The sequence below is a fragment of the Callospermophilus lateralis genome, chromosome 20 (assembly GCF_048772815.1).
Source record: "Callospermophilus lateralis isolate mCalLat2 chromosome 20, mCalLat2.hap1, whole genome shotgun sequence".
NCBI classification, from domain to species: Eukaryota; Metazoa; Chordata; class Mammalia; order Rodentia; family Sciuridae; genus Callospermophilus; species Callospermophilus lateralis.
In genome coordinates, this window is record NC_135324.1 from 1215754 (window position 1) to 1240683 (window position 24930).

The window sequence follows — 24930 nt, forward strand, 5'->3', positions numbered from 1 at the left end:
GAGGGTAAAGGAGCCCAGGGGACCATATGAGCTGTTCCTGATGCTGCTGTCCCCGTGTCCCCACCCGCCCCAGAACCAGCAGACCTCGCGACCTGCCTGGGGAGGTGGCTCAGGGGTAAGCGTCCCCTGGGTACAATCTCCAGTACGATCCCACCTCCCCCCCAAAAAATCGGTCTTCGTCTGTCTTCAGAATCTAACAGCTAGTTTCACACCCCACGCTCATCTCAAGGGAGTAATTAATTATGCTAATTATGAATAATAACTATCATTAATGACATTAATGATTATTAATAATGACAGTCCTGATAATTACACATCAGAGGAACTTCACCACGGAGCCCCGTCCCCAGCCCTTTTTCTATTTTATTTAGAGACAGGGTCTCGCTGAATTGCTTAGGGCCTTGCTAAGTGGCTGAGGCTGGCCTCCACCTTGCGATCCTCCTGCCTCAGTCTCCCCAGTGGCTGGAATGACAGGCAGGCACCACTGCACCAGGCACAGGGCACATCTTTGGAGAAACTGCAACCTTGAGAAATCCAGAAGGATCTTGTGTTTGCCCCCTGCCCTGGGGGCGGGGGTGTGTGTGTCTGAATCCCATGTAGAACATTCTGGAATGCTCTGGACATGCAGTCTTTGGGCAGATTTTGGGTGCAGTTCTGGCCTCCAGGGGACGGTGGGTCTTGTCTGGAAGGCCAGGCTGACGCAGAGCCCTGAGAAGAGCCAGAGTCACTCCCCTCCTGGTGGCCCTGCCCCCTCCTTGCTCCTCCAAGGGGACCTCTTCCACCGCCACCAGGGGACAAATGTGCCAGCTCCCCCCGGGGCCTCTACAGAGGCACTTCCAGGGCGGCTGACATCTTTGAATGTCCCTTGGTTGAGCCAAGAGGAGCCCCCTCACGCTGCCCGGAGGAACCTGGCTCCACCTTCTAGAAACTTCCACATCAACACTTTCTACTCTTTTCCTTTTTATTAAAAAATAAAATCAAGAAAATATACACGCCACCGCTGGTCCCCCACGCTGTGGGCGCGGAGGAGACCAGTGGCTGCGGAGTGGGGCAGTGAGGGGAGGTGGGCAGCAGCCATCCTGTGCAATGAGGTTCTATCCCTGGGAGACCAGTCTGGCCTGCTGAGCAGGGCGAGGGGATGGACAAAGGACGAGGGGTCCCCAACTGGAGCATTGGCCACCAAGGGAACTGGGGGCTGGAGGGCAGGAGGTGCAGGCCTCGCCCCCAACCCTTCATCTGCTCCACCTGGGAGTCCGGCCTCGGCCCCCTGTCCCGTCTGTCCCCGCAGGTCCAGGGAGGCCGCTCTCAGGCGTTGATGGCCTTCCACCGATCGCTGTCGGTGCTGTTGATGCTGCCCGCGTGGCAGGGCATGGACGCCACGTCGTCCAGGTAGGCTACGCCCGCGGAATCGAACTGTGTGCTGGAATAGGAGGCAGTGGAGGCCCCGGCAGCCCCCGCGGCCTCCAAGCCTTCCCGCCGGGCCACGGCGTAGGGCTGGGGCAGGTGCACGTCCGGCTCCTCCGTCTCGTCCACTTGGCATTTATAGGAGAACAGGATCTTGGGCTCCGAGCTGGTGGGTAGGAGAGAGGATTGGGGGCCTCACCCTGGGAGTCCAGAGAGGCCCAGGTATGGAAGCCCACCCTAAGGTCACCGCCCAGACTGGGGTACTAGAGATGGAACTGGGGCGCTTAACCACAGAGCCCCATCTGCAGCCCTCTTTTTAAAATTTTTTAATTTTGGGACAAGAATCTTTGCTAAGTTGCTCAGGGCCTCCCTAAATTGCTGAGGCTGGCCTCCAACTTGCGATCCTCCTGCCTTGGCCTCCTCAGTTCCTGATATGGCACAAGCCTTGTTTTCAATCCTGCCCTGTGGTGTCTACTGGCTACAGCAATACCAGCACATAGTAGGTGCTCAGCGAAAGCTTGCTTCATGAATGAGTGCAAGACAGCAACGCAGGGCGCCATGCCCAGCCACACTCTCCTGGGGAAAGTGCCCAAGTCCGCGTTCACGACGGCCTATTCTATCTGTCTGCATACGTGGACGCGCACGTAGGCGCGAGAATGCGCGGGTGCACGTCTTTGCGCATGCACGTACATACACCGTGCAAGCCTCGCCCTGTATCCGAGTGCGGCTACCACCCCGCGCATGCGCAGGAAGCAAATGGCGCAGTCTCACTGTCCACCGCGTGAGGGCACCCGTGGCCCTGGAGCCTTGGTGTGCTGGACAGAGAGCAGGTCCAGGACCGGCCAGACTCACCCAAAGAAGCCCCTGAGGAAGGCCACGTAGATGAGCGGCGCGAAGAAGCTGAAGTAGAGGAAAGTGGTGGCGTTCACACAGCTGGAGATGGGGACGGATTCTCATCAGTGCTACTGGCCCTGAGGCTCCAGGGCCACCCTGTCCTAGTCCTCCAGGTCCACAGGCTGCCGGGCCATGCCCAGACCCCGCCCCCGCGCTGGGTCAGACTCCGCCCTCACTGTCAGACCCCGCCCTCACCCTGGACCAGGCCCCGCCCCTAACTTGGGCCAGGCCTCACCCTTACCCTTCCCTGACCAGACCCCGCCCCCTACCCTGGGCCAGACTCCACCAATACTGAGTCAGGCCACGCCCCCACGTAGGCAAGGCCACACCCTCTCCCCTAGGCCAGGTCCCGCCAGGCCCCGCCTTCATCCTGGGCCAGACCCCGCCCTCACCCTGGACCAGACCCCGCCCCTAGCCTGGGCCAGGCCTCACCCTTACCCTTCCTTGACCAGGCCCCGCCCCCTACTCTGGGCCAGACTCCACCAATACTGAGTCAGGCCACGCCCCCACGTAGGCAAGGCCACACCCTCTCCCCTAGGCCAGGTCCCACCTTCACCCCCCAACCCCGCCAGACCTCGCCTTCATCCTGGGCCAGACCCCGCCCTCACCCTGGGCCAGGCCCCGCCCTCAGCCCCCGCCTACCAGAGGCCCTCGATGACGTCCGCACACAGCAGCGCGCTCCCCAGCCCCTGCAGCAGGTTGAGCAGCGCCAGGATGCCCGCGTACACGTAGAAGCTCCTCCGCGCTGGGGGACCAGAGGGTCCTGAGGGGCTGCCCCTGGCCTCCCCCACCCTTCACACCCCTGGGGGGGGCCCTCCCGCCCAGGATCCCCCAGCTCTAGGCCAGCAATACCCCCCCATCCCTGTCCCTGCTGTGTCCCCGTCCCAGGGTCGCCTGCCCGCTGCTCACAGGGCAGGGAGATGCGCTCCTTCAGCGGCGTCTTGGGCAGGACCACCACCAGGGAGTAGACCTGCAGAGAGGGCAGGGAGGAGGGTGGGCCTCCTGGCCCAGGCTCCCCCCCCAAACTGGGCACCCAGCCCCCTGCCCGCCATCCCAGCTCACCAGGAAGAAGAAGCAGGAGCTGACCAGCCAGAACTGGCGGCCCCCGTGCCCGTAGATGTTGAACTCCTCCGCGGAGAGGTGGGAGTCCGGGTACAGGATCTCCAGGGTCCCCTGCAGGCAGGCAGGCAGGGGGAGCCTCCAGAGGCTGCCACCCCCCGCTAAACGCTTCCCCCCAGCCTCCCCTGGCTCTCAGTCACCGGCCCAGCCTGGGGACCTGTCCTGGGGGGTGGTGTGCTCCCCTGGTTCTACTCATTCAGATGGCAGGTTCTCCCTGGGCACACGCCTGTCTTCCCAGGGACGCGGGAGGCTGAGGCAGGAGGATCGCAAGTTGGAGGCCCAGCCTCAGCCACTTAGCGAGGCCCTGAGCCACTCAGCGAGACCCTGTCTCTCAATAAAATGCAAAACAGGGCTGGGGAACGGGGCTCAGGGGTTAAGCGCCCCCGGGTTCAATCCCTGGTGTCCCCCCTCTTACCTGGGTGACAGAATAGGCCAGCGACAGCACGGTGGTAATGGCCAACACCCGCTTGATACTTGACTTGCTCTCCAGGTGACCTGGAAGAGACCTGCTGGTCAGTCCGTGGAATCCAGCCCCGGGTAACCGGGTCGGGGTTGGTCCCAGCCAGGGAGGGGACCAGGGAAGAGCCCCAGAGCCCCGGCGTCGCACGCACCAAACGCCAGACCCAGGATGACCACGCTCAGCTCGATGGCCAGCAGGAAGAAGCGGGTGATCTCCCACAGGATCTGCACACAGAGCGGGCAGGGCGTCAGGCGGGGACTGGGTCCCCCCGCAAGCCTCCTCCCCGCAGCGGGCCCTGTCACACCTTGTCGGCAACAGTCGCAGCGTCTGAGGTGCTGACGGTCATCGACACCGTGGCCCGGGCGCTGACGGTCATGGACACCACGGCCCGGGCGATGCCCACCAGGGCCACCACAAACACCTGGTGGGGGAGGGAGGGGGTGGGGAGGGGGCGTCAGGCCACAGCTGGGACAGTAAGCCACCCCGCGTCTTCTACAAGACTCTCTTGAGACCTCAAGGATGGAAGGATTCCAAACTAGACCACAGGGAGGCAGGGAGGCTGGGAGCGGCCTCCAGGAGGCGAGGCTCAGAGACATGGAGAGTCTCCACGGCTGCTGACCTCAGGCCTGCCCCTTCCATCTGGGCCACGATTTCCTGCCTTGCACCCGAGGGCTTAGCAGGGGTGACCAAGGGGGCTCTGATCCCAGCTCCGCTGCCTTCCCGCTCCGCGACCTCAGGCAAGTGACTGAACCTCGGTCCCTCTTTGTTTTCTTTTTGTGATCCTGGGGATTGCTTAGCCACCCCCGTTCCCCAGCCCGTTTTTATATTTTATTGAGAGACAGGTTTTCACTGAGTTGCTTAGGGGCTCCTTAAGTGGTTGAGGCTGGCCTCCAACTTCTGATCCTCCTGCCTCAGCCTCCCAAGCTGCTGGGATGACAGGCGTGCACCACGGTGACCAGCCTTGCCTGTTTTCCCATCCATAAGACAGGAGTAAAAGTCACACCTGCTGTCCTTGGTTGGTGGTGGCATCAGATGGGTTAATATAATGTGGCAGAAGCCATGCCTGGCATCCGGGAAGGGCTAAGTACATATCTGCCTTCGGAATTATTCTGTTTGTGGTTTCTGATTTGGAGACGCAGAGGAATTGGGGGAAAGGAGCCCACAGAGGACTCGGGCTCAGCAGGTTTTGCAGAAATGCCTGGGCATGGCACCTGTCACCTCTGTCTACCTGGGGTCTGTGCCCTTCCTCTAGAAAAGAGCCTTCTTCCAGCCGGGTGCTGTGACGCACACCTGTCATCCCAGCAGCTCAGGAGGCTGAGGCAGGAGGATCGAGAGTTGGAGGCCAGCCTCAGCCACTTAGCGAGGCCCTGAGCAACTCAGCGAGACCCTGTCTCTAAATAAAATAGAAAAAGGGCTGGGGACGGGGCTCAGGGGTTAAGCCCCCCTGGGTTTAGTCCCTGGTACCAATCTGCTCCAAAGAAGTCTCCAGAAACAGACAGATGGACAGAGATTACTATGGACGTTTTCCTACCTGGCTTCCCCTGCCCTCTACTGCCAGTTCTGCACTTTTCTTTTAGGGACCATCCACCTCCTTCAGTCAACGTGATCTGGCGGCGCACCCAAGAACCCCTTTCCGTGCCATCATGGTGTCTGGCTCATGCCAGGCCTACCTACCCTGGTACCCCTAGAACAGAGGCACCCTCTGATGGAACGACATTAGCGCAAGCTGCTCTTGACCGTCTTTGACACCACATGGCGGGGGGAACATATCTGAGCTAAGGCCAGCAGAGAGCAGAGTCAAAAAGCCTTGCTGACATCCTTTCACCTCCTGGATCCAGCCATACCTGAAGCTTGATTTTTATTCCAGAGAGAGTGAATTCCACCCCCCTTTTTTTTTTTTGGCTCCAGCCCGTGGGAGTTGGGTTTGCTGTCACCAATGGGAGTGAACTCACCAGGATGTAGAAGGTGATAAAAATGGGGCTGGAGGTGACGCGGATCTTGGCCCGAGCAGATGGAAGTTTCCAGAGCAGGAAGATGAAGAAGAGCACGTTGGGAATGAGCAGCAGGAGGTCCCAGTACCGGACCCTGACAGAGGGGTGCAGAGCAGGTGGCTGATGCGCTGGGGCATCCCTCCTCCCACCCAGACCCCTCCCCACATGTCCTCGGGGATGGCGCAGGCGCACTTGGAGGTGCTCATGTCTTCCCACCCCAGCCCCTAACTGCACAGCGCAGGCGCAAATGGAGGTGCCAAGGTCCTCCTACCCCAGCCCCTCCCTGCACGCCCCCTGGACAGCGCAGGCGCAAATGGAGGTGCCAAGGGCGCAGGCGCACTTGGAGGTGCCCCACCCCAGCCCCTCCCTGCACGCCCCCCTGGACAGCGCAGGCGCACCTGGAGGTGCCGATGTCCTCATAGAGCAGCAGCAGGCAGCGGTGGGGCACGGTGATGTTGGGCGCCAGGGGTGGCGCGGGCTCCGAGCTCCCGTTGGTGCCTCCCGGGGCGGACATCCTGCCGCAGCGCCCTGAGGAGCCAATACCCTAGGTTTAGGGGGGCCTCTGGGTCTCAGGCCCCCAGGGAAACACAGACCCCAGAGGGGCTCGCAAGGGGAGTCGAGTATGGGGCTCCCACACAGAGAACAGCCTTCAGGGTAGAGGCCCAGCCTCTAGTCTCAGCCTCTACCCAAGCAATAACAAAGCCACCCCCATTTCTCTTAGAGGCAAGTGCCAAGAAGAGAGGAAAACAGCCGAGTGGGGGCAGAACCATGGGACGCAGGACCCCACGTCTATCCTGTCCTTCAGTAGCAGAACCCATGCATTCTAACTCGCCTGTGGCTTCCCAGAGCAATGGCTACTTTTTTTCCCAGCTTCCTTTGCAGCTGGGAGCGGCCCCATGGCCAATTTCCCCCTCCCCTCAGGGAGGCATGAATGGAATGAGGTTTGTCCCTTTGCATTGGCTAGAATATGGGTGTGATGGTGGGAGCAAGGGCAGCCATTTTTAGACCATGAGAAAGAAGCCATGTGTTTCGATTACAAGCTAAAAACCATGTTTTGGAGGATAACGAAGCAGTAAGAATGTGTGCCTCTCCATGCATGTCCTGGCCTGTTTACATAGAGTGTCATGCAACAAATAATCATCTCGTTATTTTGACTTTTGTTGCGATAGCGAAGCCCAAATTTCAAAGAATATAAAGTGGTATTGCTTTGGATTGGGTGGCCAGAGGAGGTGACATCTGAACAGAGATCTAAATAAGGGAGGAGGCAGCCTTGGGGGGGGAAAAATCTGGATAAACAACATTGTAGGGAAAGAAAAGTAGGTGCAAAGGCCCTGAGGTAGATAGAGACACACTTGGCAAAAGGGCAGGGAAAAAAGTAGGCCAGGGTAGTTGGAGAGGTAATCTTAGCAGGGCCAGATCGTATGGGGCAATCTGTCCCTATGCAGGGTGATTTCATGCTAACTGCGACAAGAAGGGTATCCGAAAGGGAGGTGACAAGGTCCCAATTTGTGCCTACCGTGGCAGAGGGAGACCCTGAGGAGCTACTCTAACCCTCAGGATGAGAGACAGGCTCAACTAGAGGTAGCAGTGTAGACGGAGCAGAGGGTCAACCCACAAGGGGTCTCATCATTACCCTGCTTCACACCCCCTCACCCTGCGATTTAACATGCCTGACTCCACCCCTTCCCAACTCCAGGGAATGTGCACGTGATCTCAGCCTGGCCAATCAGGAAGCTCCACCTCCCTGACCAATGAGAATCTGCCCTGAGACTTTTGCAGTCAGTACCCGGAAGTGGAGACTCAACAAGCCCAAAGGCCTGAAAAAGTCCAGCTACCATTGTCTGATGGACAGGGCTTGGACTTCTGGCTCTGCCACATGCTTGCTGTGTGACCTTAGGTGAGTCACTGCCCCTCTCTGGGTGTCACAGGGATAATAACACCCACCTAGCAAGGTTGTCTTAAGGATCAAACAAAACCAGACCCATAAAATGTCCACAAAAGCCACACACAAAGAAGTGGTTGCTTCTCTTACCAGGGAAGAAACTTGGGGGGCGGGTAAAAGGAGAAAGGAGTCTCTTTGTGGGCCCAGGGGGTCCCTTCTGAAGCCTCTGTTGCTATGGAGCCTGAAGCAGGGCTTATCAGATGCTCTTTCTACATGGAGTCCCCTGGTAACAAGTTAGGGACAAGAGTGTGGCCATTGGACCTGTGTCTCTTTCGGTGACCACACTGGAGTTATGGGCTGTGGGCCATACCAGAATTGCCATTATGTCTCAAAGCTGCTAAAATAACTGAAATAGTGATTTTTATTTTATTTTATTTTTTTTTTAAATACAGCTGGGCGCAGTGGCCCACGCCTGTTATCCCAGAGGCTCGGGAGGCTGAGGCAGGAGGATCACAAGGTGGAGGCCAGCCTCAGCCACTTAGTGAGGCCCTGAGCAACTCAGCGAGACCCTGTCTCTAAATAAAACACAAAATAGGGCAGAGGATGGGGCTCAGGGGTCAAGTGCCCCTGAGTTCAATCCCCAATGCCAAAAAATTTTTTTTAAAAAGGTACATGTTTCTTTCTTTCTTTTTAATCTAATCTTCTTTTTCTAAACCTCTCCTCCCTGATTTTCTTCCCCCTGACCTTCTCCTCCCTGATCTCCTGCCCTAGTCTCATTTTCTCTGATTCCCCTCTCTAATGGCCCCTGTCCCTGCTGATGGGCAGAATCATAGCCTCTGGGACAGGAGGCTCTGATTGCTGTGTGACCTTAGGTGAATCACTTCCCCTCTCTGGGTGTCACAGGGATAATCTCTCCTTAGCTAGCAAAGCAAGAAGCCTTCTTTTTTTCCTTTTTCTCAAAACCTCCTTAATGGATTGGCATCTGGACCAAGGAGCGAGCTGCCGGTGACATTCCTACCTAGGGGCCCAGGTGCTGACTTGTCCTCTAGCCAGCCCACAGGTCCAGGTCTCGTCATCTGAGTCTCAGCCCTGTCATTACCTCCTTTGAGAAAGCCACCTTAACTACATCTCCCGGGCCAGCTCACCTGGGTTTGGTTTACAGGGCCTGACCTCCTTTCCAAGCCGTCCTAAGTAGGGCAGAGTGCCTGGGGAGGCTGAGGCAGGAGGATCGCCAGTTGGAGGCCAGCCTCAGCAACTCAGTGAGACCCTGTCACTAAATAAAAAGTTAAAAAAAAAAAAAAAGGGGGCTGGGGACGGGGCTCAGAGGTCTAGCACCCCTGGGTTCAATCCCCAGGATCAAAGTGGAGGTGGGGGGAATACCACAGTGGCCCTGGCTGTGTGTCCACCTGGCCCAGTCCCCCAGAGCAGAGCTGGTACAAAGTAGGTTCTCAATAAAACCTGAGGGCATGCGTGACTGACAGCTGGGGCTGCGGGGAGAGGGGGGTCCCCCCACAGTGCCCAGCTCGCTGAGACGTGAGGGGACACTCAGTCTGCCATCGCTGGCCACTCGCCTGTGACCTCGGTCCCCTGGGGGTAGAGTCCTTGGCCTTCAAAGTGTCCCTTGGCCTTTACCCAGAGTTGACTTATAAACAGTGCAGGCCCCCTCTGGGGGCAGGTGCTGCCACCGTGTTTATGCACAGGGACGCTGTGACCCTTCAGGCCGCAGGGGGCCCAGGTCCCTGCCGGACCCCTCCCCTTGTCGCTGTCCCCAAGGGTCCCCAAGTCCCCTCTGCCCTCTTCCTGTAAACCACCCTCCCCCCCCCCCCAGAGGCCTCTCTCAAACTTCCCCAAAGCTGCCTGGTGAGGCTGAGCCCTGAGTGGGACGGGGACCTTCGCGGGGGACCTTCTTGGGGACAGGTGGGCCACTGTCCCTACAGGAGGAGGGAGGACTTCGTGCCGGGCTGGAGGTGGCAGGGGGGTGGGGAGAGGGTCGCCTTCTCACCTGAGAGCCCCGGGGCAGCGCTCAGGCCTGGCCGCCCGGGCCACCCATCCACTGTCGCCGCCGGGTGCCAGGACCCAGCTCAGGCCCCGGGGACTCCGGCCTTCAGCGGCCAGAGTCGGCGGCAGGGGACGGGGAGCGTCGCGCAAGAGCCTCGGAAGCCGGTTCCACGCGAATGGGGGCGGGTGGGCGAGGTGGGAGAGACGTCACCAGCGCGCAGGGCCCGCCAGCCCCGAGGACACCGGGCAGCCCTTCCCAGCAGCGGCGACCCAGAAAGCCGGAGCGTGTTTTTCGCCCATCCGAAACTGCGAAAACATCCACAGCCCCTACTTGAAACACTCAGGCCCGCCCCCCCGGGCCCTCGGTAGCCAATCGGGATAGACCTCTTACCGAAACGAGCGGAGGCGACCAATCAGATCTCTAGGAGGCGGGGCGCCCCGCGAATCTCTTAAAGAGACGGTACCGGGCCGCTGCGGGGATGGCGAAGCGGCTGGAGGGGGCTCACCCGGAAAGCGGTGCGGAACCGCGGGCTGGAGGGCAGAAGGCCACCCGCTTCCCCACCCACCGCGCCTGCAGCTGTCAGCAGCTGTCAACCCACCAGATCGCCGCCAGCCGGCCACTTCCCCCGGCCAGGGTGGCCGCCTTTGGACGGTCCAGGGCGGAGCCTCCAGGGACCGCCCTCTCGCGTGCCACCGCCCCAGGCGCCCAGCACTGGTGACCTCTGGTCACCTGCCCGAGGAAGGAAGGGCAGGAACGTCCCTCCCTCTGCACGACGCAGTTCCCCCAGCGCGGCCCGCCACCTAAGCGTCCCAGCCACTCCTCCTAACAACCCCGCGGCGGGAAAACGGAGGCCACTCAACTAGGAAGCGACAAAGCTGGGGGGGACGCCACCAGGGATTGAACCCGGGGGCGCTTAACCCCTGAGCCCCGTCCCCAGCCCTGTTTTGCATTTTATTGAGAGACAGGGTCTCCCTGAGTTGCTCAGGGCCTCGCTCAGTGGCTGAGGCTGGCCTCCCACTTGCGATCCTCCTGCCTCAGCCTCCCAAGCTGCTGGGACTGCACCATGCCTGGCTTCTTTTCTGTTTGTCTTATGACTAAAGGCTTCGTCTGGAGTGTGGTGTGTGTGTGGTGGGGGGATCTATAACTACCAAAATACACAATTCTGCATTTTTATGCTCTTGAATTTTGGACCCCAAATGTGGGTGTCTGTGGGTTCTGTTGTATTTGTGGAATAATCGAGGGCATCCACGTCACCTCCTTCCCTATGAGAGCTGAGGCAGGGCTCATTCCCTGTCGTTATCTTCTACACACAGGGTAGAGTGTGACCTCCACGAAGTTCAATAAGTAGCAGTTTGGCAAAAGGGGGGTGCACGCCTGACATCCATCCCAGAGACTCAGGAGGCTGAGGCAGGAGGATGGCAAGTTGGAGTCCAGCCTCAGCCTCTGAGTGAGGCTCTGAGCCACTCAGGGAGACTCTGTCTCTAAATAAAAAAATAAAATAAAATGGACTGGGGATGGGCTCAGGGGTGAAGCACCCCTGGGTTCAATCTGGATTGAATCCCTGGTAAATAAGGCCCATAAAAGCCATCGGTCGTGCATAGCCATCAGAGACCAAGAGGGTGCCCTTGACCCTCAAGGTTGAAGACTTGTCTCTGAAAAAACAGATGCGCTCAGTAGCTGGCAGCAGGCCCATCAGGGTTCCTTGGTCTAAATGATAAAAATCAAGAGAAAGTCCTCAAACACCAACCTCACCCACGACCGACCAAGACAACCCAAGAAAAAATGGCGGAGATCCACGCCACTTTTTTTTTTTAATTTGGGGTACCCAGGGTGGAACCCAGGGGTGCTTAACCCCTAAGCCACGTCCCCAGCCCCTTTTTCTATTTTATTTAGAGACAGGGTCTCCCTGAGTGGCTCAGGGCCTCACTAAGTGGCTAAGGCTGGCCTCCAACTTGCCATCCTCCTGCCTCAGCCTCCCGAGCCGCTGGGATGACAGGCATGGGCCACCTCCATCATGTTGGGGGGCTGGCCCCCACCACAAGAGGAGGAAGAATCCCTCTCCTCACACACTCGGGGTCACTTTTCTTACCCTGTCTACTTTTCTGTGCCTCATGGGTGTGCGGGCCTGGCTGAATTCATCTCCCTAGTGTAGACTGATCCTCTGGGAGGCCAGATACTTGGGGTGTGGCCTTCCATCTGGCCACACCCCTCTTCTATCCCTCTCAGGAATCCTTTGCATTTACAGGAACGGATCAAGGTGGCAAGAGCGGTCTTGCCGCAGGCCCTGGGGGGACTGGACCACCTTTGGCTAGTCTGAAAGGGGCTAAGCCACCATGTGACATAATTCTGAGCCTTGTTCTGGTTGACCCTGTGGATGTCATTGAGCTCACCGGGCTGGATGACCAAGTGACTAGTGAACGGGGGACTTTGAGAGAGGTGCTCCAGAAGGGAGAAGATCGACCGTAGGAAGAATGAGGGACTTGTCCCAGCGGCTCAGGAGGCCTGAGGCAGGAGGATCGCAAGTGGGAGGCCAGCCTCGGCCATTGAGCAAGGCCCCGAGCCACTCCGCGAGACCCTGTCTCTAAATAAAATAGAAAAAGGGGCTGGGGACGGGGCTCAGGGGTGAAGCACCCCTGGGTTCAATCCCTGGGACCCTCAGCTCAGACCCCCTAGGAAGACCTCCAGATCTTTGGTGATGTCCCTCCCTGGGGTTAACAACCTGTTAACCAGATCCAAGGAATGGCTTCCACGCCCACTCCGCGAGCAGACAGACAGCTTCGCACATGCCATTCCTTCTAGCTGGACACCCTTTTGGCCTCTTGGCTCCTCTGGTTGAGGATGACTCGGATTAGACTATCAGATGAACTTCCCACCCAACCAGAGTGCGGAGCCTTAGAGCTTTTGCAGAAGTGCATTGGTCCGCTCCTCAGACAGGAAGCCGTGCTCCTCCACCAAGGCGCTGGGACTCCGTGGCCTCGTCTCTAAAATGGCCCTACCTTGATGAAGGTCACGCCGCTCCGTCGGCGGGGCCGGTCCCCTAAGTCCCCCGCGGCGGCAGGCAGCTCCCGCTCGGCTGCGGGTCTGTGAAGCGCAGCGAGCGCTGAGCTCCAGGAGGCGGCGTGGGCGTGGCCTCCGCCCGCGTGGGCGTGGCCTCGGGCGATACGGCCCACTGGCCCGCCCCCTGACGCAAACGGACGCTGCGTCGTGACGTAATGTTATTCCGGACGCTTTCCCGGGCTCGGGCGGGTCACGTGGGCCGCTTTTGGCGCGAAAGCTGGTGGCGGCCTGAGCTGCGGAGCGGAGCGCGGCGCGGCGATGGCGGTGAGCGCGCGGCGGTGGGGCTCGCGGGGACACCGGCCGGGCCGCGGGGGTGGCGTGCGAGCGCCGAGACGGCGGGTGGAGGCCGCGTGTTGCCCCTGTGCGGCCGGCCCGGGGTGGGGACGCCGGGGGAGGTCGGTCCCCTCTGTCCCCATCTGACTTGCAAGACCCGCGTGGTGATGGGGACCCGCGCTGCTCGATTCCGCCTGGGGACACCCGCGTCCCCGTGGTCCTCCCTAAGCCCGACCTTCCCGGCCCCTTTCATTTTCCACTTCGCGCACGTTTTGGGCGCCATCTGTATACCTGGCGGGGCGTGCACAAGTTAGGCGCGGGGCCGCCACCTCTTCCTGCACTTTTTTTTTTTTTCCTGGTTCTGGGGACCGAGCCCAGGGGACACGTAACCACCAAGCCCTGTCCCCAGCCCTTTTTAAGAAAAAAAAAAAATTTGAGACTGGATCTCCCTAAGTCACCTAGTGCCTTACCCGATAGCTGAGGCTGGCCTCCAGTTGGCAATCCTCCTGTCTCAGCCTCCAGAGCCGCTGGGATGATTGGCGCTGCACTTCTTCACGGGAATGTTTTTTTCATGAAGAAAATGGAGGGTAACGGGAGTGATCTGCCGTGTTGTGGGCGGGGGGGTTGTGACAAGTTGTTTCCCAGCTGTCACTTGAGATATTTGCTCAGTTGAGAGCATGCAGGCAGCGTGGCACCGCAAGTGCAAAGGTCCTGAGGTTGCAGCTCGTCCTCAGACGTCCGCTGGGTGTTGGATGGTGGCATCTTCTTTTTGCAGGAATCATCCGAGTCTCTTTCCCTGGCGTCCAGTCCTGCCCGGCGACGGAGAGCCAACGACCCCCTGACCTCCAGCCCTGGGCGGAGCTCCCGGAGGGCCGATGCGCTGACCTCTAGCCCTGGCCGGGACCTTCCTCCCTTTGAGGATGAGTCTGAGGGGCTGCTGGGCACCGAGGGGCCCATGGAGGAAGAGGAGGATGGGGAGGAGCTTATTGGAGACGGCATGGAGAGGTACCTTCGTTGCGGGCTCTGGGCTTGGTGGCAGGGAGCCCGTTTGTCCTGGTGACCTCGCTGAGGGTGCCGGAAAGTTCTGGGTCGGGTGCCTTCTCGCCTTTCAGAACAGCTGGGTCCAGGGTCTGGGGGTGGGGGACAAGTTCATGACTCACAGTGCCCCTCCCAGACAGGGTCTGGCTGAGTTTGCTCAGGGCCTTGCTGAATGGCTGAGGCTGGCCTCCAACTTGCGATCCTCCTGCCTCAGCCTCCCGAACCGCTGGGGTGACAGGCGTGCGGTTTTCCGACCTGGAGGTGGCGGGCTGGGGTTCCTGAGCCTCCTGGGGGCAGCTCCAGGCTTTGGGTGCGGTTTGGGGTCCGGGGGTGGTCACTGACTGGTTCCGTTTGGGGGCTCTCTCAGGGACTACCGGGCCATCCCAGAGCTGGACGCCTATGAGACCGAGGGACTGGCCCTGGATGACGAGGACGTGGAGGAGCTGACCGCCAGCCAGAGGGAGGCCGCTGAGCGGGTCATGCGGCAGCGAGACCGGGAGGCTGGCCGGGGCCTGGGGCGCATGCGCAGGGGCCTGCTGTACGGTAGGTCAGGTTGTGCACTGTGAGAGGGGCGGGGCGGGGCCACCAAGCAGGGGAGTGGCCTCATACACAGTTGTCCCCGGCCTTGGCAGACAGCGACGAGGAGGACGATGAGCGCCCTGCACGCAAGAGGCGCCAGGTGGAGCGCGCCACCGAGGAGGGCGAGGAGGATGAGGAGATGATCGAGAGCATCGAGAACCTGGAGGACCTCAAGGGCCACTCGGTGCGCGAGTGGGTGAGCATGGCCGGGCCGCGGCTGGAGATCTACCACCGCTTCAAGAACTTCCTGCGCACGCACGTGGACGGCCACGGGCACAACGTGTTCAAGGAGCGCATCAGCGACATGTGCAAAGGTACTGGGGCAGATCGGCTACAGATCTGGGGTTTTCTTTTGGGTGCCAGGGATTGAACCCAGGGTCCCTCCAGCCCTGAGCCCCCGTCCCCAGACCTTTTTATATTTTATCGAGAGACAGGGTCTCACTGAACTGCTTGGGGTCTTAAGTGGCTGAGGCTGGCCTCCACTTTGCGATCCTCCTGCCTCAGCCTCCCGAGCTACTAGTTTCCTTTCCAGCCTTGGTCCCTGTGGGTCTTGCCCCTCTGGGGAGCTGGCAATGGGGGAGGGGGGGCTTCCTGGGCCGTGAGCCGAGCGTCCCCCTTGTCACCTGCAGAGAACAAGGAGAGCCTGGTGGTCAACTACGAGGACCTGGCGGCCCGCGAGCACGTCCTGGCCTACTTCCTCCCCGAGGCACCCGCCGAGTTGCTGCAGATCTTCGACGAGGCGGCCCTGGAGGTGGTGCTAGCCATGTACCCCAAGTACGACCGCATCGCCAGCCACATCCACGTCCGCATTTCCCACCTGCCCCTGGTGGAGGAGCTGCGCTCCCTGAGGTGACTTTGGGAGGGGACCCTGGGGTCCAGGGCGGTGTCATGACCGCAAGGCGCTCAGGTGGGGTGGCGTGCCAGGTGCCCCCATGACTCTGGCCTCCCCATCCTGGCCTCCGACGCGCCTCGGCCTCCCCTCCTGGCCTCTGATGCGCCTCGGCCTCCCCCGCAGGCAGCTGCACCTAAACCAGCTCATCCGCACCAGCGGCGTGGTGACCAGCTGCACGGGCGTCCTGCCCCAGCTGAGCATGGTCAAGTACAATTGCAACAAGTGCAGCTTCGTCCTGGGTCCCTTCTGCCAGTCCCAGAACCAGGAGGTGAAGCCGGGCTCCTGTCCCGAGTGCCAGTCCGCCGGGCCCTTCGAGGTCAACATGGAACAGGTGAGAGGCCCCGGGCCTGCTGTGGGCTGTGGGCAGGGTGCAGCCTCAGGGTGACCACACTGCGTTTATTTTATTTAGAGACAGGGCCTTGCTAAGTGGCTGAGGCTGGCCTCCAACTTGCGATCCTCCTGCCTCAGCCTCCCGAGCCGCTAGGATTTCTGTTTCTTATGGAGGGTGCCCGGCTCCCCTTCCCTGCCTGTCCACTGTCGGGCTTGGCTATTCCTTTCTCGCGGTTCTGCAGTTCCTATAAGTTGTCCAAACTGGACTCACCTAGCCAGGAAGTGCCTGGAAGGTTCTAGAACTTCTGCCTGTGACCGCCCACAGCCAAAGACCTGCTGTGGGAAGGCCCAAGCCGGTTTTGTCCAGGGACCTCCCCAGGTCCACCGGCCTTCCCTGGGGTCCTTACGGGTCCCGCCCTTCCCCTGAAGTGTCTTGCTCATGGGCAGGTTCAGACCCCGCTTCCTGGGAACCCAGAATGTACGTCTTCTGGAAGCCCCGTGAAGCAGGTGGCACCACTTTCCTGAGGGAGAAATGGGTGTTCAGAGAAGTGACCGGCTGAGGGGACCACCTAGCCAAGTGGCCTGGAGGATCCAAGGTCAAGCAAAAATGCTGATCCGAGTTTTACGCTTTCGACTATCTTAATTCGTTGCCAGCTGTTACTGTAACAAAACACTAGAGATAACCGGGTTATAATGCAGAAAGGTTAGTTTTGGCTGAAAGTCGAGAACTTTCTGTGCACAGCTGGCTGGTCCTGTCACTTTGGGGCTTTCTTGACACTTGCTGACCTTGGCATGGCTCCAGGGGCTCCGTATCCATTCCTTGACTTGATCCCTGTCTTGAGTTTTTGGTTTCAATATGATCATCTCTATTCTGTGAAGGCACAGAGAGAGGGATTCACTTGCCCAAGATCACACAGCTTAGGTCCCAGCACCAGAACGTGAACCCAAGTAGCCAATAGAGGGCGTTCTCGGGGGACGGTGGCCCTGCAGGTCCATGCTGCAGCCTACTGGGCCCCAGTGGGGATGCTTTAGGGACAGGAAAGTCTTGTCTGTGGGGAGAACGAGGCCCAGGACTTCCTCTGTGTCCCTCGCAGACCATCTATCAGAACTACCAGCGCATCCGCATCCAGGAGAGTCCGGGCAAAGTGGCCGCGGGCCGGCTGCCCCGCTCCAAGGACGCCATCCTCCTCGCCGATCTGGTGGACAGCTGCAAGCCGGGGGACGAGATCGTAAGTGGCCAGGCGTGCTCTGGGGAAGGGGCCGAGGTCCAGAGGGAACTGGTGTGAGCCACCACGCCTGTTGGGGGGCGGTCAGCAGTCACTGGTAGGAGGGACACTTGGCCTGAGATGAGGTCCTGAGTCCTTGGGGCAAAGAGCTTTTCCTGTTTGCGACGGATTGTGTATCTGTCAGCTTTCGTTGCTGTGACAAAACAACCGAGATAATCAACGTATAAGGAAAAAAAAAGGTTCACGTTGGTTTCTGAGGTTTCAGCCTGGGGGTTGCTTGGCCCTGTCCCCCCTGACCACTTGGCCTCTGGCCGTCCCCAGGAGCTGACCGGCATCTACCACAACAACTACGACGGGTCCCTCAACACCGCCCACGGCTTCCCCGTCTTTGCCACCGTCATCCTGGCCAACCACGTGGCCAAGAAGGACAACAAGGTGGCCATCGGAGAGCTGACGGACGAGGACGTGAAGATGATCACCAGCCTCTCCAAGGACCAGCAGATTGGGGAGAAGGCAGGTGGCGGCGGGGATATCGGGCTCAACTTTGATATTGAGTACTGGCAGTGGGATCAGCAGTAGGACTTCCCTGTGCCCTGGGTCAGGGTTCCTGGGGTCAGAGGTCAGGGTCACCTTCTGTGACACCCGGGTCAGCAGGCATCTCTGGTCACACTCCTTCCTGTCCCCCCCCGTGGCTCCGGGTTCTCAGCCTCGCTTCTCGTTCGGCCTCTTGAATTCTGTGTGTGTGTGGCAGGATGTGGGGGGCGGGGAGGTCCCAGAGATGGACCCCAGAGGCCCTCAACCCCTGAGCCCCGTCCCCAGCCCTTTTCATATCTTAGAGACAGGGTCTCACTGAGTTGCTCAGCGCTGGGTTGAGGCTGGCCTCCCAACTTGTGGTCCTCCTGCTTCGGCCTCCCGGGTCACTGGGGTCTCAGGGGCGCCCGGCAGTGTCTCTCCTTTGTAGACCAGAAGGAAACCAGGGTCTTGAAGAGAAGCTGAGCCTGGGGCGTCCGTCCTGCATGGGAAGCAGGGAGCTGGCCGGTGACTCTGTCCTGCAGAGACATTACCTCATACCGGGAGGCCAGAGGGGCTGGGCGGGACGGTGTCGGGGACCGGCCGTCTCTGCGGCCCAGCGACACCCGGGCAGTCCCCAGGCAGAGGAAGGATGGAAGGAGAATCGCCGGCTGCCCACGGGCCTCATTTACCCCCAAAACAGCCCCCAGACTCCCGGGCTGCGGGTCTCCTCTGTGCCCATGAACAAGCTGAGACACAGGAGTGGAATATGTCACCCTTGGTGACAGTGTGAGGGAGACGGCGGTGTCCCCAGGTGCTGCTAAGCAGAGCCTGGCAGGGCAGGGGGCTGTGGAGGTTGAGAACATGATCCATGTACATATAGCTGGGCACGGCGGCCCACGCCTGTCACCCCAGGGGCTCGGGAGGCCGAGGCAGGAGGATCGCAAGGTGGAGGCCAGCCTCAGCCACTGAGCGAGGCCCTGTCTCTAAATAAAATAAAAAGGGGCTGGGGATGGGGGCTCAGGGGTTAAGCACCCCTGGGTCCAACCTCTGGTTACCCCCACCCCCCAAAAAGGGTAGTGACTCTTTTCCTTCTGAGGGGTCAGTGCTGGGCTCCTGTTCACCTGCGTGTCCCCTGCTCTCCTCAGATCTTTGCCAGTATCGCCCCCTCCATCTACGGGCACGAGGACATCAAGAGAGGCCTGGCCCTGGCGCTGTTTGGCGGGGAGCCCAAGAACCCAGGTGAGCACCCCGGGGGTCCCACGTGCCTCTCCTGGTGGCTCTCTCTAGTGGCTCGTTTTAATTCTCTTTTTTTTTTTTTCCATAAAAGAACTAAAATCAGCCAGGTGCAGTGTGATCCCAGGGGCTGGGGAGGCTGAGGCAGCAGGATCGCAAGGTGGAGGCCAGCCTCCGCCACTGAGCGAGGCCCTGAGCAACTCAGGGAGACCCTGTCTCTCAATAAAATGCAAAATAGGGCTGGGGACGGGGCTCAGGGGTGGAGCACTTGCCCGGCTCAGGGTTCAGTCCCCAGGCCACCCAAAGGATGTATCAGGAAAGATCTAACGCGTAGGTTTGGGGAGGGTTGGGGGACGATCCAGCCGCATCCTGGGGTCCTCGCCCACCTGTCCACCCCCGTCTCTGTCTCTAGGCGGGAAACACAAAGTGCGGGGTGACATCAACGTGCTCCTGTGTGGGGACCCCGGGACAGCAAAGTCTCAGTTCCTCAAATACATCGAGAAGGTGTCGAGCCGTGCCATCTTCACCACGGGGCAGGGGGCCTCGGCTGTGGGCCTCACGGCCTACGTCCAGCGGCATCCGGTCAGCAGAGAGTGGACCCTAGAGGCTGGGGCCCTGGTTCTGGCGGACCGAGGAGTGTGTCTCATCGATGAGTTCGACAAGGTGGGTCCCAGGACACGGGGACAGTGGGGTCCAGGAATTGGAATTTTTTTTTTTTTTTTTTTTTCCTGGTCCCAGGCATTGAACCCAGGGTCCCTCAACCCCTGAGCCCCGTCCCCAGCCCTATTTTCTATTTTATTTAGAGACAGGGTCTCTGCTGAGTTGCTCAGGGCCTCCTTCAGTGGCTGAGGCTGGCCTCCAACTCGCGATCCTCCTGCCTCAGCCTCCCGGGCCTCTGTGTCTCTCACAGATGAATGACCAGGACAGGACCAGCATCCACGAGGCTATGGAGCAGCAGAGCATCTCCATCTCCAAGGCCGGGATTGTCACCTCCCTGCAGGCCCGCTGTACCGTCATCGCCGCCGCCAACCCCATTGGTAGGCTCAGAGACAGGGTCTCGCTGAGTGGCTGAGGCTGGCCTCCAACTTGCGATCCTCCTGCCTCAGCCTCCAAGCCCTTGTGGTAAAAACAGGCGTGTGCCACTGCGCCCGGTCCTCCCCTCACGTCTTGCTCTGACGTGTCCTTCCTGGGGAACGGCTTTCTGCCGCACCGTGGGCTCTTTGGGGCTCTGCTATAGGAATCCCTTTACTGTCTCCTGGTCCAGAGCAGATGGCAGGCACTGTGCAGCCATTTTGGGGCTGGGAGAAGTTTCCCCAGGTGGGGAGTGGGGTGGGTTCCGGCACGCTGACCAGGGCTCCTCGGGGTTTCAGGTGGCCGCTACGACCCTTCGCTGACCTTCTCGGAGAACGTGGACCTCACGGAGCCCATCATTTCCCGCTTCGATGTCCTCTGTGTGGTGAGGGACACCGTGGACCCTGTGCAGGTACGGCCTCGCCTGCCCAGGGACAGGGCCACCGCACGGGAACGTCCTGAGGCCCAGCCTCGTCCTCTTGTCCCCAAGTTGTCCTGAAGTCTCCTTCCTTCGCATCTGCTCCCCCCTCCCCAGTGCCCTTCACGGTCCTCCGCCTGTTCCTGTGTCCCCTGCTCCTCTCTGCTCCTGTCCCCCTCGTCCAGGGGCTGCTGTCCCTGGGGTTGGTCATCTGGCTTTCCACCCTGGTCCCTCCCTGACCATCTGCCTCCCTAGCCACCTCAATACCAGGGGCCCTCGACCACGGAGCCCCGTCCCCAGCCCTTTTTCTATTTTATTGAGAGACAGGGTCTCGCTGAGTTGCTCAGGGCCTCGCTAAGTGGCTGAGGCTGGCCTCCACCTTGCGATCCTCCTGCCTCAGCCTCCCAAATTGCTAGATGACAGGCTGGTGCCGTGTCGTCTTTTGTTCTGAAACGGGGACTTGCTGGGCTGGCCGGGCTGACCCCACACTCCTGGGCCATAGCACTTTTGTGAAGCTGGCCCTATAGGGGTGTGGCACTGTATCCCACTTGGAGTGTGTTGATAGCTTCTCTCTCACCAGGCAGTGAGCTCTGGGAAGGCTTTGTCAGGTTTAGCATCGTGTTCTGGGCTCTGAAAACGGCCTGGAGACAATATAAGAGCAGATGGCCCACGCCGTCACATCCCAGTGGCTCAGGAGGCTGAGGCAGGAGGACCGCAAAGTGGAGGCCAGCCTCAGCCACTGAGCAAAACCCTGAGCAACTCAGCGAGACCCTGTCTCTCAATAAAATACAGAAGGAGCTGGGGACGGGGCTCAGGGGGTAGGCGCCCCTGGGTTCCATCCCTGGGACCAAAAAATTAAACACGGTGGGCAGGATGTGTGTGACCCACCAGGCTCAGCGCCTGTCTGTCCCCGCTGCCATAGGACGAGATGCTGGCCCGCTTCGTGGTGGGCAGCCACGTGCGTCACCACCCCAGCAACAAGGAGGACGGGGGGCTGGTCAACGGCAGCGCTCCGGAGCCCGCCATGCCCAACACGTACGGCGTGGAGCCGCTGCCCCAAGAAGTACTCAAGAAATACATCATCTACGCCAAGGAGAAGGTGCACCCCAAGCTCAACCAGATGGACCAGGACAAGGTGGCCAAGATGTACAGCGACCTGAGGAAGGAGTCCATGGTGAGTGCTTGGGCCGCCGCTGTGTGCACGCCGGCTCGGGAGGCTGAGGCAGGAGGATCGCAAGGTGGAGGCCGGCCTCAGCCCCTCAGCAAGAGCCTGTCTCTAAATAAAAAAATAAAAGGGGCTGGGGACGGGGCTCAGGGGTGGCAGCATCCTGGGGTCCGTCCCCCCGGGTGCCCAACGTTAGCACCAAGCGGGAGGCACAGCGGCCCCTGGAGTGGACCGGTTTGCGGTTGGAAGAGGCCCTGAGCTCACTGGGTAGCTCCTTCCGCCCTCACTGAGCCTGCCCTGTCCCCCCGCTTGCAGGCCACGGGCAGCATCCCCATCACCGTGCGGCACATTGAGTCCATGATCCGCATGGCCGAGGCCCACGCGCGCATCCACCTGCGGAACTACGTGATCGAGGACGACGTCAACATGGCCATCCGCGTGATGCTGGAGAGCTTCATCGACACGCAGAAGTTCAGTGTCATGCGCAGCATGAGGAAGGTGGGCGCCGGGGGACCCCCCCATGCAGTGTGGCCGGGAGGGCCAGCTCTGGGAAGCAGGCCTGGGGGCTCTGGTCTGCCTCCCACATGCTCAGGAGGCTGAGGCAGGAGGATCCCAAGGTGGAGGCCGGCCTCTACAATTTAGCGAGACCTTAAGAAACTGAGCAAGACTGTCTCAAACGAGCAGAGCCGGGGACTGGCGGGGGTGGGTGTCCCACCTGGGTGTGGCCCTGCCCCTCACCTGGCTGTTGGGAGCTGAGGTGGCGGGAACCCAAAATGGTCCCCGCTGGGTGGTGTCTGACCTGTCCTTCCTCCTGCAGACCTTTGCCCGCTATCTTTCCTTCCGTCGCGACAACAACGAGCTGCTGCTCTTCATATTGAAGCAGTTGGTGGCCGAGCAGGTGACCTATCAGCGTAACCGCTTTGGAGCCCAGCAGGACACCATCGAAGTGCCCGAGAAGGACTTGGTGGACAAGGTACCGGTTCCCGTGGGAGGTCGGGGCCGGGGCTTGGCGGATGGGCCTCCAGCGACAGCCGGAAGTTGGTTGAGGCTGGCCTCCAACTCACGATCCTCCTGCCTCAGCCTCCCGGGCTGCGAGGATTCTGGACATCGCCTCCTCCGGGGCCCTTTAAGTCCACTGACTCGCACACTTGTCCTTTGTCCCCCCGTTAGGCTCGGCAGATCAACATCCACAACCTCTCTGCCTTCTACGACAGTGACCTCTTCAGGATGAACAAGTTCAGCCTCGACGTGAAGCGGAAATTGATCTTGCAGCAGTTCTGAGGCCCTCCCCCCCGGGGCCACCCGGAGAGGGACTCCCCGATGACACACCGTATTCAGGGGAAATCAGACCAAGCGCTCAGTCACTTTGTGCACATGAAACCCAAACTCCTGGGAGACTCAGGGGGTTAGGGTTGGCTGCGGGATGTCTAGCGTCACTGGTGGTATTTATTTTTCTGGCCTCGCTTTTTTGCTTCAGGAACACTTTTTAAGGGGTGGGGGGTACCAGGGATGGGACTCGGGGAGCCCTCGACCACTCAGTGGCATCCCCAGCCCGATTGGGTATTTTATTTAGAGGTGGTCACAGTCGCTTAGTGCCTTTTGCTGAGGCTGGCCTCCACCTTGAGATCCTCCTGCCTCAGCCTCCCGAGTCGCTGAGATACTGGGCATGCGCCACGGCGCCCGTTAGACCTTTTTAAGTGGGCGCCTTTGACTGCTTAGGTTCCTACCCGTGGTACCTCCTGTCTGCAGATTTTTTCCTGGAATTCTGTCCTGTTGTAGAAGGACTCACGGCTCCTACTTGAGTGCTTGTGATTCCTGTGATAGTGTGGCTTCTGTCCCCCAGCGGGACATGAGGAATCTGCCACGGGGCACATGGATTGTTCACCGCTTTTACTCCTATATTAATAGGATTCTCGTCCCGGGTTATGTTTCCGCAATGCTTTGTACATAATTTTTTCTTTCTGTAGTTCAGATTTTTAATAAAGTTGAATAAAATCGAAACCTTGGTTATCTATTGGCCTCTGTTCTTTTATTTTTTTCTTCCCAGGGATGGAACCCAAGGGAGCTTAACCCCTGAGCCCTGTCCCTAGCCCTTTTTATATTTTATTTAGAGACAGGGTCTCGCTGAGTTGCTGAGGCTGGCCTCTACCTTGCGATCCTCCTGTCTCAGCCTCCCAAGCCACTGGGATGACAGGGCGCGCGCCTGGCTGTATTTCATGGTTCCTTGTGAGCAATGTTCTTTTCATGAATTTCTCAACACAACTGAATTTAAATTATGATGTGCTCTTTAACCCTGGAGTTGTTTAGAAACATGCATTTCGGATCATGATTTCCTCTTCCATCAATTCAGTCTCTTTTGCTTTTTATTTTTCAAGCAATCACCATTTCAGATCCACAGGCTAATCTGGCTGTACTGTTTTTTTTGTTTTGTTTTGTTTTGTTTTGTTTTTTGGGGGGGGGGTTCCTGTCATTCCCAGGAACTGGAGAGCAGGGTAGAGATTCCTCAGAAAACTGGCAATGGGTCCCAGCCGCCCCACTCCTCAGTTTATACCCAAAGGACTTGAAATCCGCACACAACAGGGACACAGCCACATCAGTGTTTATAGCAGCTCAGTTCACAGTAGCTAAGCTGTGGAGCCAACCTAGGTGCCCTTCAACAGGTGGATGGGTAAAGAAACGGGTCCATATACACAGTGGAATATTACTCAGCCATCAAAAAGAATGAAATGATGGCATTTGCTGGTCAATGGATGGAGCTGGGGACAATCACGCTGAGTGAAATAAGCCAGTCCCCAAAAAACAAAGGCTAAGTGTCCTCTCTGATATGGGGACACTGACAATAGGGGGGCAGAGAATAGCAATTCACTGGATGAGACACATGGGAGTGGAGGGGACTGGGAGAGACAGGGGAATGAATGGACGTCACTTTCCCATGTTCACAGTGGAACCCACGACCAGGGACACCCCACAGCAGGTCCAGCCACAGGAGTGGAAGATGACCCTTTTTTTTTTTTTTCTTTTTTTTGGTACCAGGGATTGAACCCAGGGGTGCTTAACCACCAAGCCCCGTCCCCAGCCCTTCTCCTTTTGTATTTTGAGACAGGGTCTTGTGAAGTTTTTTAGGGCTCTGCTAAGTTGCTGAGGCTGGCCTCCACCTTGTGATCCTCCCACCTCAGCCCCCTGAGCCACTGGGATGACAGGCGTGCACCATCATGCCCCGGTGGAAACATGAATTGCTTCTGGGTCTCGTCCAATCTTGTCATGCTGACATTGGAGATCCTGTACTATCTGATCTTCGCCTAGCTGCCTAGGATCCACCAAATCATCTGGGCCACGGAGTTTGTCGACCCCAGGGTAAATGAAGCCATAGAGTTCTATGAATTAAA

At 59.3% G+C, this 24930-nt stretch overlaps 2 protein-coding genes across 6 annotated transcripts; one reads left to right on the forward strand and one right to left on the reverse strand.

The window, feature by feature from the left end:
* Window positions 1-943: 943 nt before the first annotated feature.
* Window positions 944-12862, reverse strand: Tpra1 (transmembrane protein adipocyte associated 1). 5 transcript variants are annotated; one of them, XM_076841173.2, is made up of 13 exons: window positions 10140-10485; window positions 9753-10054; window positions 8896-9023; window positions 6267-6396; window positions 5830-5962; window positions 4182-4298; window positions 4029-4101; window positions 3833-3912; window positions 3361-3471; window positions 3208-3268; window positions 2941-3043; window positions 2257-2337; window positions 944-1570 (listed from the first exon to the last, which is right to left on the reverse strand). In XM_076841173.2, exons 4-13 carry the CDS (start codon window positions 6380-6382, stop codon window positions 1306-1308), a joined length of 1140 nt encoding a protein of 379 aa, XP_076697288.2. In that variant the 5' UTR covers window positions 6383-6396; window positions 8896-9023; window positions 9753-10054; window positions 10140-10485; the 3' UTR covers window positions 944-1305. The 5 variants fall into 5 exon arrangements, with proteins under 5 accessions (XP_076697288.2, XP_076697287.2, XP_076697286.2 ...); XM_076841172.2 differs by lacking the exons at window positions 8896-9023; window positions 10140-10485 and adding an exon at window positions 12746-12857; XM_076841171.2 differs by lacking the exon at window positions 8896-9023.
* A 147-nt stretch (window positions 12863-13009) lies between these two features.
* Window positions 13010-23481, forward strand: Mcm2 (minichromosome maintenance complex component 2). The gene is made up of 16 exons (XM_076841112.2): window positions 13010-13070; window positions 13855-14084; window positions 14485-14660; window positions 14750-15010; window positions 15326-15545; window positions 15712-15919; window positions 17013-17147; window positions 17466-17657; window positions 18803-18896; window positions 19303-19553; window positions 19801-19927; window positions 20261-20373; window positions 21302-21553; window positions 21860-22042; window positions 22362-22517; window positions 22715-23481. Exons 1-16 carry the CDS (start codon window positions 13065-13067, stop codon window positions 22823-22825), a joined length of 2715 nt encoding a protein of 904 aa, XP_076697227.1. The 5' UTR covers window positions 13010-13064; the 3' UTR covers window positions 22826-23481.
* The last annotated feature ends 1449 nt before the right edge of the window (window positions 23482-24930 follow it).